Source organism: Orycteropus afer, unplaced genomic scaffold, assembly GCF_000298275.1.
Source record: "Orycteropus afer afer isolate SDZICR_OR568_19922 unplaced genomic scaffold, OryAfe1.0 scaffold01036, whole genome shotgun sequence".
NCBI classification, from domain to species: Eukaryota; Metazoa; Chordata; class Mammalia; order Tubulidentata; family Orycteropodidae; genus Orycteropus; species Orycteropus afer.
In genome coordinates, this window is record NW_006922623.1 from 94394 (window position 1) to 107957 (window position 13564).

The window sequence follows — 13564 nt, forward strand, 5'->3', positions numbered from 1 at the left end:
TTGAACCGCCAGCCGTCTGGTTAGCAGGCAAATGTCTTAGCTACTATGCTACCAGAGCTCCCTATACCCACTGCCATTGAGTTGATTCTGACTCATAGCAACCCCCAATGGGTTTCCATGGCAGTTAATCTTTACAGAAGTAGATTGCCCCATCTTCCTTCCACAGAGCAGCTGGTGGATCTGAACTATCAACCTCTGGTTAGCAGTCAAATTTCTTAAGCACTGCACCACCGGAGCGCCTTTGTATATAGTAAAATATCATCTAATGTTTACTTTAAAAATGTTGTATGTGTGATTTTATACATAAAAAGGAGCTCTGGTATGTCGTACCTCGTGTATTTGGCTGCTGATGAAAAGGTTCGCAGTTCAAACCCACCAGCCACTCTGCGGGAAAGAGATGAAGCAGTCCGCTCCTGTAAAGATGTACAGCCTTGGAAACCATATGGGGGTCACTGTGAGTCGGAATCAACTCAGTGGCAGTGGGTTTGGTTTTTTGGTTTTATATGTAAAAGAAAGTCTAGAACAGCCATTAAATTGAATAGTGGCTTTGGTTGGGCAATCTACTTCTGTAGTGATACTGCCTTGGAAACCCAAGGAGGGGTCACTATGAGTCAGGTCCAACTTGATGGCACATAACAACAACAACAACAACACTATTTAGTGAGATTAAAGATTATTTTATATAATACTATATTAATTTTAAAAACAAATACTAAATCTGTAGCCCAGACTTTAAAAGCTTTTAGAAAAGTGCTTTTTTAAAAATTATAATTGATAGTACCTTCCAACTTACTTTTGTAGAACATATTTGATAACTTTCAATGTTGTATTTAGTATATTTCTGGTTACCCTTGAAATATGTTATTGAGTGACAAAGTTTCTAATAATTTTCAATTTCCAGCAAAAATTATTGCTAGGAAACTTCCTTCTATGATTTAGGAAATTAGGTATTTTCTGAAAAATTATAGATTCCTGAGTCATTATTTCTAGAGCACAATAGAATACCATTCTGTCTGGGTAAGGGAGCTCTGGAGGCATAGTGCCTAAGGCATTTGACTGCTAACCAGAAGGTTGGCAGTTCAAACTTACCAGCCACTCCTTGGAAGGAAGGTTGGGCAATCTACTTCCATAGTAATAATGCCTTGGAAACCCAAGGAGGGGTTGCTTTGAGTCAGATCCAACTTAGTGGCAGTGGGTGGGTTAGATGTTTGGGTAAATGGAGCTCTGGTGGCACAATGGTCAAAACATTTGGCTGCTAACCAAAACATAAGTGGTTCAAACCCACAAGCTGTTCTATGCAAGAAAGATATGGTAGTCTGCTTCTGTAAAGATTTACAGCCTTAGAAACACTACGGGGCAGTTCTACTCTGTCCTGTAGGATTACTAAGAGTCAGAATTGACTCAGTAGATAAGAGTTTGTCTTTGGTTTGGTCTGGGTAAAGGTAAAAAAAATATTCAGAAACCTCTCATCAATCAAAATCAATTTCTTCCCTCCTCTCTTCTACTCTCTTTCCCTCTCTTTTCGCCTTCCCCTTTCTTTCCGTTTCTGCCCTCCCATCTTTTTTCCTGTACTTTTATCTCTCCCAGAACACATCCATACAAGTTATTTAGGGGGTAAAGAGAAGGAAAAATACATTTGAAATCTATAGGCTGGTAGAATTTTAGTGGTTTTATTAATACTGTGTTAACAATCCAATTTTGTTCTTAAATCAATGCTTAGTATTCCTGTGGTGTTAAATACTGTATGTTTCATATATCACGTATCCATGTAAATAACATGCACACACATACAATGTGCATAGTGCTCATAAAAAAAAACATGCAAGGAGGTTGCACAGTTTTCAAAAAGCAGTATAATATATGCGTTATTTGAGTAAAAATATGGTAATATACCTGAATACAGTGAGCTTATGTTTATGTGATTATGTGAGAGATCTCTTCTGGCAATATATAAATTAGCTAGATAAGTTTTAAAACTCTGATCAGTAATAGTTGAGACATATCTAATAAATTTTCTGAGTCCTGATTAACTTGTAAGGTAGCTGACAGTTTTCATTGTGTACCATAATTGAACATTTGTACATTTGGATTGCTGTGTTATTCTTCCCTTTGTTCTTTTTTTCTTCTCTAAAAAAGTACATCTTTCCACTTTTAGTGCACTCGACAAATTATCTCTGAGAAGCTAGGCCGCGGCTCAAGAACTGTGGACCTTGAACTGGAAGCTCAGATTGATATATTAAGAGATAACAAGAAAAAATATGAAAATATTCTAAGACTGGCCCAGACGTTGTCTACCCAGCTTTTCCAGATGGTGCATACCCAAAGGCAACTTGGAGATGCATTTGCTGACCTGAGTTTGAAGTCATTGGAACTCCATGTAAGATTATTTTAAATAGCTATTAGACAGGAAATGGTAATAGAATATCTAAGAGATAATATGTTACATTTATGAATTGGTGAATAAGATTGAAGTTTTTGAGGTATTCTTTTAAGATATTTCATATAATCTTTTAAAAAAGCCAAACTCACTCCTGCCAATCTAGTAATCCAGTTGCATCCTTGTCATACCCCCCACCATGCCAGCTGCAGGAGTGTCCTTGAGGGGCACAGGTTGGTTTCCACAAACAGAGGCAGAAAAAAACAGATTGGTCAGACAAGACTTTCTTAGGAAACTTCCAGATAGAAGTTGACATTAAGATTCTTGTTTTGGACAATGAAGTCTCCAGTCACCTCAGTAGAGGTCAGTTCAGAGCAGTAGGAAGTGTGAGTTTATATACTTAGTGTTTATGTGCAAGAATATGTACAGGGGGACGAGGAGAAAACATGTCTAATCCATGACAGATAGGGTTGTTTTTGTACTAGTTAATGGGTTTCAATTGACATTACCATGAAGTAAGGTATTTGGTATGTTTTTTTCTTGGCATGGGTCACTTGCTCCGTAAGATATTCTGGTGGTCTCCCAGAATCCTATGTGCGCAGAATTGTTCATAGCCCTCACAACCTTAGAAAAGATATTCGTTTCAAGAAAAGGGAACTTGATGAGTGAGAAAGAAAAAGAATGTACTCGACCTGCCCTTTTTTTTTTTTATAGATTGAAAGATTAACCTTTGGAATTCAAGTCCATTGCATTCAGGGTTAATTTTTTAGTTTTGTGTTTGAGCACTTCTAACCTTCTGCAGGGATTGATATTTCATGAGTTTTATTCTTTCTTAGATAGCTTTTTAATGAGAAATTTAACTTGCTTTTTCTAATAGAATAAAATTCTTTATCTTGCGATCATGTGCCCAAAAGTAATCTCATGAAACCCTCTTTGTAGTCTTTCTTTGTAATGTTCATGCAACACAGTTGAGAAGTTGGAATTTTTCGGTTACTGCCGTAATGGCACGAGAAGATAATAACGGAGTAAGATATTACAGTCACTAGATAAATCAGAAGATGACTTCAGAGAGACAGCACTATTGAATCTAAAGATGATGGTAAAATCAATAGGAGCTCTGGTGGCGTAGTGCCTAAGGCATTTGACTGCTACCCAGAAGGCTGGTGGTTCAAACCCACCAGCCACTCCTCGTAAGGAAGATTTGACCAAATTCTACTTCCAGAGTGATACTGCCTTGGAAACCCAAGGAGGGGTCGCCATGAGTTAGATCCAACACCACAACAGTGAGTTAGGTTTTTTGTGTTTTTTTTTGAAAATCAATAAGCTATGTGAAAATCTCAGATTATGAGTCTTCACATGACAATATCCTAGGTGAATTTTCTTAAATTCAGGAATCAGTAAGTTAGAATGCATTTTTAAGAACAAAAAAGGAAATAGTATTTTTTAAATCTCTTTAGTCATTCAACAGAAATCACTCTGTCATGAAGTATTTTGTCTTATAAGAACTTGAATTACTAAAAGAGCATGTCATAAATTATTTCATCCTTTATGGTGGTTGTGCACCAGAATGTACTTGATATGGTTTGTTAGTAGACGAATGCTGAAGGCAGGTATGTATTATACAAAGATGATTGGAAGAAAACAGATAATGTGGAAAAACATTTCCTTGGAGTGAACATCTCAATGGTGTTTATAAATCTAAGAATGAAAATAATGGAACAAAGAATAGGGCCGTCTTCTTTTCAACAAAATTAAAAGCTCTCAGTTTTCAAAAGTATGCATAGGAGTTCAACAAGATGTACAAGTATTGCTAAGTTGAAAATGTATTTGAAATCTGGAATCAGTATTTAGAAGAAGAATGTATTCCAGGTTCTGTATTTTTAATTTTGTGATAAAACTCACATACCTTAAAGCCCACCCTTGTGAAATGTACCATACAGAAAATAGGCATTCACTAAAAGATAAGTTTTCTATCCTCAGCAGATTTGCTTTTTGACTGTTTAATGTATCCACGGAGTTGTACATTGATCACCACTATCTAAATCCAGAATACTTTAATCACTCTAAAGGAAATTCCCCACACTTGCCTGTCAGTTTATCATGATGTGTAGTGGCGTGCATGTTGCTGTGAGGCTGGAGGCTATGCCAGCAGGATCATGGATGGTGGACAGTTTTCAGTGGAGCTTCCAGACAAAGGCAGACTGGGAAGAAGGACAAAGACACTTCTGAAAAAACTGGCCATTAATAGCCTTATGAATAATAGTGAAATACTGTCTGATATGTTACTGGAAAACTTTTTGAATAGCGCTGAGACTTTGTCTGATACAGTGCTGAAAGATGAGCCCCTTAGTTTGGAAAGCACTTAAAATATAACTGGGGAATAGTTTCCTCCCCAAACTAGAGTGGACCTTAATGATGTGGATGGAGTAAAGTTTTCAGGACCTTCATTTGCTGATGGAGCACGACTCTGAATGAGAAGAAACAGCTGCAAATATTCATTAATAATTGGAACTTGGAATGTATGAAGTATGAGTCTAAGAAGATTAGGAGTTATCAAAAATGAAATGGAATGGATAATGATTAATATCCCAGGCATTAGTGAGCTGAAGAGAACTAGTATTGGTTATTTTGAATCACACAGTCATATGCCCTACTATACCAGGTGTTCTGGTTACCTAGTGCCGCTCTGACAAGAAAATACCACAGATCGGATGGCCTTAACAAACGGGAGTTTATTCTCTTACAGTCGGAAGGCTTTAAGTCTGAGTTCAAAGTGCCAGGCTCTAGGGGCTGTATGAAAGCCTCTTGACCTTGGGCTTCAGCTCTGCCTGTTGCTCCTGGCCCACTGAAGCTCTTCATTCAGGCAGCTACTGGCTGCTGAGGCTAACAAGCCTAAGGTCAACAAATAAAATGGCACAGTCCTGATGTTACCAAATCATATGGCAGGCCATAAATTCAAGTCCATTGTAAGTCCCAAGGTTGGCAGAGCATGGCAGGCTGCTGAACAATGACACGGCTACACGCAGGGTCCAAGCATTCCATAAACTAGAGACCATTCCTAAAGCCGTTTCTTATATGTACGAAGTAGACCACATAGCCAAAGCAGCTACTCAGCTGCTCCAGTTGATTCCACCATGGAGTTAATTACTGATCTCACCATGGGGAATAACTACCACCAGCTTCCCAGCCACTCAACCAGGCCCAGCCAAGTTGACACACAAATGTAACCACCACACCAGGAAAGACAAATTGGCGAGTAATGGTGTTGCATTTATCATCAAAACGAACAGCTCAAGATCTGTCTGGAAGTACAGTGCTGTCAGTGATGGGATAACATCTATATACCCATAAGGAAGAACAGTTAATACCACTGTTATTCAAATTTACACACCAGCTACTAAAGCCAAAGGAAGAAATTGGAGATTTTTTACCAACTGCTGCAGTCTGAAATTGACCAAACATGCAATCAAGATATGTTGGTTATTACTGGTGGCTGGAAACAAAGAAGAATCATCAGTAGCTGGAAAATGTAACTTGGTGATAGAAATTATGCCAGAGATTGCATGAGGGAACTTAGCAAGACCATTGACTTATTCATTGCAAATATTGTTTTTCAGCAACATAAATGGCAGCAATACATATGGACCTCATCAGATGGAGAACACAGGAATCAGGTTGACTACATCTGTGGAGAGAGGCGATGGAAAAACTCAGTATCTTCAATCAAATCAAGGCCAGGAACAGACTGTGGAACAGATGATAAATTGCTCATGTGCAAGTTCAGGTGGAAAAAAAAATTTTTTTTTAAAGTCCACAAGAGCTACAATACAACCTTCATTATATCCCACCTGAATTTAGAGACAATCTGAAGAATAGATTTGATGCATTGAACACCAAAGACCAAAGACTGGATGAGTTGTGAGATGACATCAAGAACATCATACATGATGAAAGCAAATAGTCATTAAAAAGAAAAGAAAGGCAGAAAAGACCAAAATAGATGTCAGAAGAGACTCTGAAACTTGGTTTTGAATATAGAGTAGCTAAACCTAATGGAAGAAATGCTGAAATAAAAGAACTGAACAGAAGATTTCAAAGGGCAACTTGAAAAGACAGAGTAAAGTATTACAATGAAATATGCAAAGACCTGGAGTTAAAAAACCAAAAGAGAAGAACACACACAGTATTTTTTCAAGCTGAAAGAACTGAAGAAAGAACTCAAGCTTCAGGTTGCAATACTGAAGGATATCAGCAAACTATTGAGCAATACAGGAAGCATCAAAAGCCTCATTGCTGAGGTCAGATGGATCTTAACTGAAAGCAAAAAATACCAGAAAGATGTCTGCCGGTATTTTATTGATTATGCAAAGGCATTTGACTGTGTGGATCATGACAAATTATGGATAACATTGAGAAGTATTGGAATTCCAGAACACTTAATTGTACTCATGAGGAACTGTACATAGACCCAAAGGCTGTCATTTGAACAGGACAAGGGGATATTGAACAGTTTAAAATCAGGAAGGGTGTGTGCATCAGGGTTGTATCCTTTGACCAATTCTCTTTAAAGTCTCTCTTTAAAGTGTTGAGAAGTAAAGGTACCACTTTTTTATGTTTCTTTTTTTTTTTTTTTTTAATTGTGATTTGGATGAAAGTTTGCAGAGCAAATTCACTTTTCATACAGCAGTTCATACACATGTCTCATGACATTGACTGCAACTTCTCAGAGTGTAACAGCTCTCTTCCCACTTCTTCCCCATAGTTACCTCTTCCCTGGGCCCTTCTATTCTCCCATGATTGATCTTTCCAAGGAGCGTATCTACCGGATGTAAATAATCTGTCCATATGCTGGTCTTTTATTTGGCTGGAAGTCACAGGAGTGAGTTCAGTTCCAGACCTGAAGCACAGCTAGGGGCCATTGTCTCAGGGGTTTCACCAGCAAGCCTGGTCTTTTTTTTTTTTCCCTTTTCTTAATTTTGAGTTTTGTTCTACGTTGTTCTCCCACTCTATCCAGGATCTCCTACACTGATCCTCCTCTGAGTGGTTGACAGTTGTAGCTGGGAGCCATCTAGTTCTTCTGGTCTCCTGGTCATATAGGCTGAGGATTGCATGATCTACCAGTCCCATGTGTCTTTGGTTTTCTTCATTCTTTTTTGCTCTGGATGAGGACTAGATGACCGCTTGCGAGCTTTTAATATTTCAGTCGCTACTCACCAAAGTAAGATGTAGAACAATGTTTTTGTGTAGCATATTATGCCAGTTAAGCCTGATGTTTCCTGGGACCATGGTCCTGAGCCCACAGGTCCAAGTACTCTTTCCAGGTAGCTGGCCGTGGCCAAGAAGTAACTACAACCTTGTCCCTTGTCAGCTCTACTATATACCTGGACATTCTTACAGAACATATAAATACTCCTGTAGAAACACCATCTGCCAACCCTATACATGATCATGGGTACACTCCCCCTTGCCTAGGCATACCTGATCATTCAGCCTATCCACCCATCTGTAGATCAGTGTTTGTCATCACTGACCGCGCAGTGCTCTGTGTGCACAATGGGTCATCTTTGTTGTCTGTACCTTCCATGTACCTCTGTCGTCTTCTTCCTCAGTGCCACTGTGTTGATCACTCACATTTGGTTCATTGCCACTCCCTTCATCAATACTTGTTTCTACCTTTTTAGCAGTGTATCCTCCCCTCCAGCTCCTGGTAATCAACAAAGAAAATTTCCTTCCATATATAAACTTTTCCTTGACTTTTTACAATAACGGACTAATAAAATATTTGTCCTTCTGTGCTTGACTTATTTCACTCAGCATAATGCCCTCCAAGTTCATCCACATTATGCATTGTTTTGCAGATTCTACATTGTTCTTTAGGGTTGCATAGTATTCCGTTGTGTATATAACATAGTTTGTTTATCCATTCATCTGTTGATGGGCACCTAGGTTGTTTCCCTCTTTTTGCTGTTGTAAATAGTGCTACAGTGAACATGGGTGTGCATATATCTGTTCTTGTTCTGGCTGTCACTTCTTTAGGATACATACCTAATAGAATTGCTGGATCAAATGGTATTTCTAATTCCAACTTTTTAAGGAATCACCATACTGCTTTCTACAGTGGTTGTATCATTTGACAGTCCCACCAGCAATGTATGAGAGTCCTAATCTTTCCACATCCTCACCAGCATTTGTTATTTTCTGTCTTACTGAACTTTGCTGTTAGTGCTGGGGTGACATGGTATCTCATTGTTGTTTTGATTTGCATCTCTCTAATGGCTAATGATCGTGAACATTTCTTCATGTGTTTGTTAGCCATTTGAATACACTCTTTGGTGAAGTATCTTTTCATGTCTTCAGCCCGTTTTTTAATTAGATTGTTTGTCTTTTTGGTGTTGAGGTGTTGGACTTTCCTCTAAATTTTAGAGATAAATCTTTTGTCAGATATTCATTGCCAGGTTTTTTTTTCTCAGTCAGTAGATTGTCTTTTCACTCTTTTGAAGAAGTCTTTTAAAGCACATAAAAATTTAATTTTAAAAGGTCCTATTCATTTATTTTATCTTCTACTGTTTATGCATTTTGGGTTATGCTTGATAGTCTTTTTGTGCCATATATAAGGACCCTAAATTTGCCCCAATTTTTTCCTTGAGAAACTTCACAGTTTTAGGTTTCACATTTAAGTCAGAAAAGTACCACTTTGAAGACTAAGGTGCACCTGACCCAAGCAGTGGTATTTCAGTCACCTCATATGTGTGTAAAAGCTGGACATTGAATAAGAAAGGAAGACTGAAGAAGAGTCGATGCCTTTGAATTGTGGTGTTGGTGAAACATACTAAAAAGTACTGTGTACTGCCAGGAGAAGGAACAATCTGTCTTGGAAGAAGTGCAGTGGAATGTACTTGGAAGTGAGAATGGCCAGAATTTGTCTCACGTACTTTGCTCATGTTGTCAGAAAGGACCATTACCAGGAGAAGGTTGTCATGCTTGGTAAAGTAGAGGGTTAGTGAAGAAGGGGAAGATCTCAATGAAATGGATTGACACAGTGACTGCAATGATAGGCTCAAGCATAGCAATCTTTGTGAGTATGGCACTGGACTGGGCAGTGTTTGCTTCTGTTGTACATAGGGTTGCTGAGAGTCACAACCGACTCAAAGACACCTAACAGCAACAAAAGATAATTCCATACCCATTAACAATTTCCTCATATTCTGTCCTTCCCTAGACCCTGAAAAACATTAATCTATTTTTTGTCTCTCTTGATTTGCCAGTTCTGAATGTTTCTTATATATGTAATCATATGGTGTGTGCTGGGAGCTCTGGTGGCATAGTGCCAAGGCATTTGACTGCTAACCAGAAGGCTGGCAGTTCAAACCCACCAGCCACTCCTCAGAAGGAAGGTTGGGCAGTCTACTTCTGTAGTGACACTGCCTCAGAAACCCAAGGAGAGGTCGCTATGAGTCGAATCAGACTCAATGGCAGTGGGTTTGGTTTATAATGTGTGCTATTTTGAATCTTGGCATCATTCACTTAAGAGACTTTTTTTCAAGGTCCATGTTGTAGCATGTATCAGTACTTCGTTACTTTTTTTTAACTGAATAATATTTTATCTTTTGCTAAAGATAATTCAAAATGATGGCAGCAATACATGGACAAGGAACTGCCAGAAATTCAAGCTGGATTCAGAAGAGGATGTGGAACAAGGGGTATCATTGCTGACATTACATAGACCTTGACTGAAAGCAGAGAATACCAGAAAGATGTTTGTTGTTGTTAGGTCCCATTGAGTTGGTTCCATATCATAGCAAACACAGAAATATGTTTGCCTGTGTTTTATCCACTATGCAGAGACATTCGGCTGTGTGGGTCATAAAAAATTGTAGAAACATTGCAAAGAATGGGAATTCTACAGCTCTTGATTGTGTTCATGAGGAACCTGTATGTAGAACAAGAAGTGGTCATTCAAACAGAATAAGGGGATACTGCATGGGTTAGAATGAGGAATGGTATGCATCAGGGTTGTATCCTTTCACATATTTATTCAATCTGTATGCTAAGCAAATAATCTGAGTTGTGGTTGTTAGGTGGTATCGAGTCAGTTTGACTCATAAGGACCCTGTGTACAATAGAATGAAACACTGCCAGTCCTGCACCGTCCTCACAATCATATCCATGCTTGAGCCCACTGGATAGAGTGAGAGAACAATGTGGAATAAAACTCAAAATCATTTGAAAAAAATGGGAAAAAAAAAAAGGGGGGGGGACCAGGTTTGCTGGTCTGGTAGAGCCTGATGGAACTATGGAGACTATGACCCCTAGCTGCCCTTCAGGTCTAGAATTGAACTCACACCTGTGGCTTCCAGCCAAACAAAAGACAGGCATATGAGTTGCACATTTACGTTAGGTAGCTACACTCCTTGGAGAGATCAATCATGGGAGAATAGAAAGGCTGTGTATGCACAGGGAGACAGCTTGGGGGATGGAGTGCATGGGAGGGAAAGACAAGAGGTAACTATGGGGAGAAAGTGGGAAGAGAGCTGTTACATTGTGGGAAATTGTAGTTAATGTCATGAGGCAAAGTGTATGTGACCTGCTATATGGAAAGTGAAATTGCTCTGTAAACTTTCACCCACATCACAATAAAAATTAGAAAAGAAAAGAAAAAAAAAGGACTTCATGCTTGGTAGATAGACAACAAAAAAGAGGAAGACTCTCAATAAAGATGGACTGACACAGTAGCTGAAACAGTGAGCTCAAACATGGCTGTCATTGTGAGGATGGTTAGGACCGTGCAGCATTTCATTCTTTTGTACAAAAGGTCATTATGAATTGAAACCACCTCAACGGCAGCTAGCAACAACAATAATAATATTCCATCATATGGATATACTATGTTTTGTTTCTCTGTTCATCAGTTGATGGGATTAAATGGGCTCCCACTTTTTGGATGTTATGAATAATACTGCTGTGGTTATTCCTATAGAAGTTTTTACATGTTTTCATTTCTTTTAGGTATATTCCTAGGAATGGAATTCCTGAGTCAATAGTAATTTCTTTATATAATATTTTGAGGAGCTGTTAGGTTGTTTTCCAAAGTGACCTAACTATTTTTCATACCCACCAACAACTATTCTGTTTTTCCACATCCTCACCAATACCTGTTATCTTTTTTATTATGCCCATCCTAGTGAATATGAAAGGAGGTCTGGTGGCGTAGTGGATAAGGCACTTGACTGCTGACCAGAAGGTCAGTGGTTCAAACCCACCATCTGCTATGTGGAAGGAAGATGGAGCAGTCTACTTCCGTAAAGATTTACAGCCTTAGAAACTCAATTGGGGGGGGGGGTCACTATGAGTCAGAAATGACTCGATGGTAGTGAGTTTGGTTTTTTTAGTGAATATGAAATAGTATCTTATTTCAGTTTTGATTTGTATTCTCTGATGAGTAATGATGTCAAGCATCTTTTCATGTCCTTATTGGCTGTTTGCATATTTTTGGGAAAAAATCTTTTTTCAAGTACTTTGCCACAAGGTTCTTATATGGCAGTTGAGCGTTTAGTTGCATTCAAAGGAAATTGCCTATTTGAGGTATATATATATATATCTTCAAACTCAGGAAAATATGGAATAAAATTAAGGTTTACTACGTTTAAATTCTTGTTAAAATTTCTAGCAGTTTTTCTTCACGTTTCCTTTATTCTTTTGTAATTGTTTATCAAGTTACTTAAAAATACAAAATGTAGGGTTCAGTAGAGTCAGATTGTAAAAGCTGATGAGTGTTTTTCCTGGTTTATTCAGTATTAAGGAGTATGCACAAGACCACATGACTAGTAAGTGATGGAACTGTAACTCTGACTCAATGTGTCTTGCTCCAGTTTCTTGCACTTATTTAACCTCTGTATAGTCTGAGGCTGCACACTAGCTTGACTTCTTCCTTATTTTGACTATTTAGAGTTCCTTTCCACCTGATCCCCCTCTGAGTGGTTGACATTGGTAGCCGGGCACCATCTAGTTCTTCTGGTCTCATAGTCATATAAGCTCAGGATCGCATGGTGTACTGGTCACAAGGACTAATATTTTCTTTGGTTTTCTTCATTCTTCTTTGCTCTGGACGAAGAGAGACCCATCGTTGCATCTAGATGGCTGCTTGCAAGCTTTTAAGATCCCAGTCACTACTCACCAAAGTAGGAGGTGAAAGAACAGTATTTTGTGTAGTATGTTGTGCCAATTGAGCTTGATATCCCCTGTGACTATGGTCCCGAGCCCACAGGTTCAACTGCTTGGTCCCTCTGGGTAGCTGGCTGTGACCAAGAAGTGACTACAACCTTGTGCCCTGTCAGCTCTACTATGTTGTTGTTGTTGTTGTTATTTGCCGTCGAGTCGGCCCCGACTCATAGCGACCCCGCCTTGGGTTTTCGAGGCTGTATCACTACGGAAGTAGGATTGCCCAACCTTCCTTCCAAGGAGTGGCTGGTGGGTTTGAACCGCCAGCCTTCTGGTTAGCAGTCAAATGCCTTAGACACTATGTCACCAGAGCTCCCTAGCTCTACTATACTCCTGGGAATTCTTAAAGAACATACAAATACACTTGTAGAACCACTGTCTGCCAACCCTGTATATGATCTTGGGTACACTCCCTGCTGCATAGACATACCTAATGGTTCAGCCTGCCCACCCATCTATCTACCTGTATACTAGTGTTTGCCTTCACTGACAACGCAGAACTGTATGTGCAAAAGGGTTCATCTTTGTTGTCTGCACCTCCCATGTACCCTCCCTATGTCTTCCTCTTTCTCAATGCCACCATGTTAATCACTCATATTTAGTACATTGCCCTTCTCTTCACCCAAATCAATACTTATCTCTACCTGTCCAACAGTATTCCCTCCCCACCCCTCCCACCCTGGTAACCAACAACAACAAAAAATCCTTCCATATATAAACCATTCCTTGACTTTTACAATAACAGACTAATACAGTATTTGTCCTTCTGTGATTGACTTATTTTACTCAGTATAATGTCCTCCAAGTTTATCCATGTTAAGCGGTGTTTTGCAGATTCTACATTATTTTTTAGTGTTCCATTGTGTGTGTGTACCATAGTTTGGTTATCTATTCCTCAGTTGATGGACACCTAGGTTGTTTCCATCTTTTGGCTATTGTAAATAGTGCTATGATGAACATGGGTGTGCA

The 13564-nt window shown here is 39.0% G+C and overlaps 1 protein-coding gene across 1 annotated transcript in view; it reads left to right on the top strand.

The window, feature by feature from the left end:
* The window catches only part of ARFIP1 (ADP ribosylation factor interacting protein 1), a gene marked incomplete at its 5' end in the record, with an annotated part of 72417 nt that overhangs the window by 9070 nt on the left and 49783 nt on the right, over positions 1-13564 (top strand). Inside the window, one exon of the mRNA XM_007958605.2 lies at positions 2156-2377. Within this exon, the coding sequence (XP_007956796.2) occupies positions 2156-2377 (222 nt within the window). The remainder of the gene's footprint in view (positions 1-2155; positions 2378-13564) is intronic.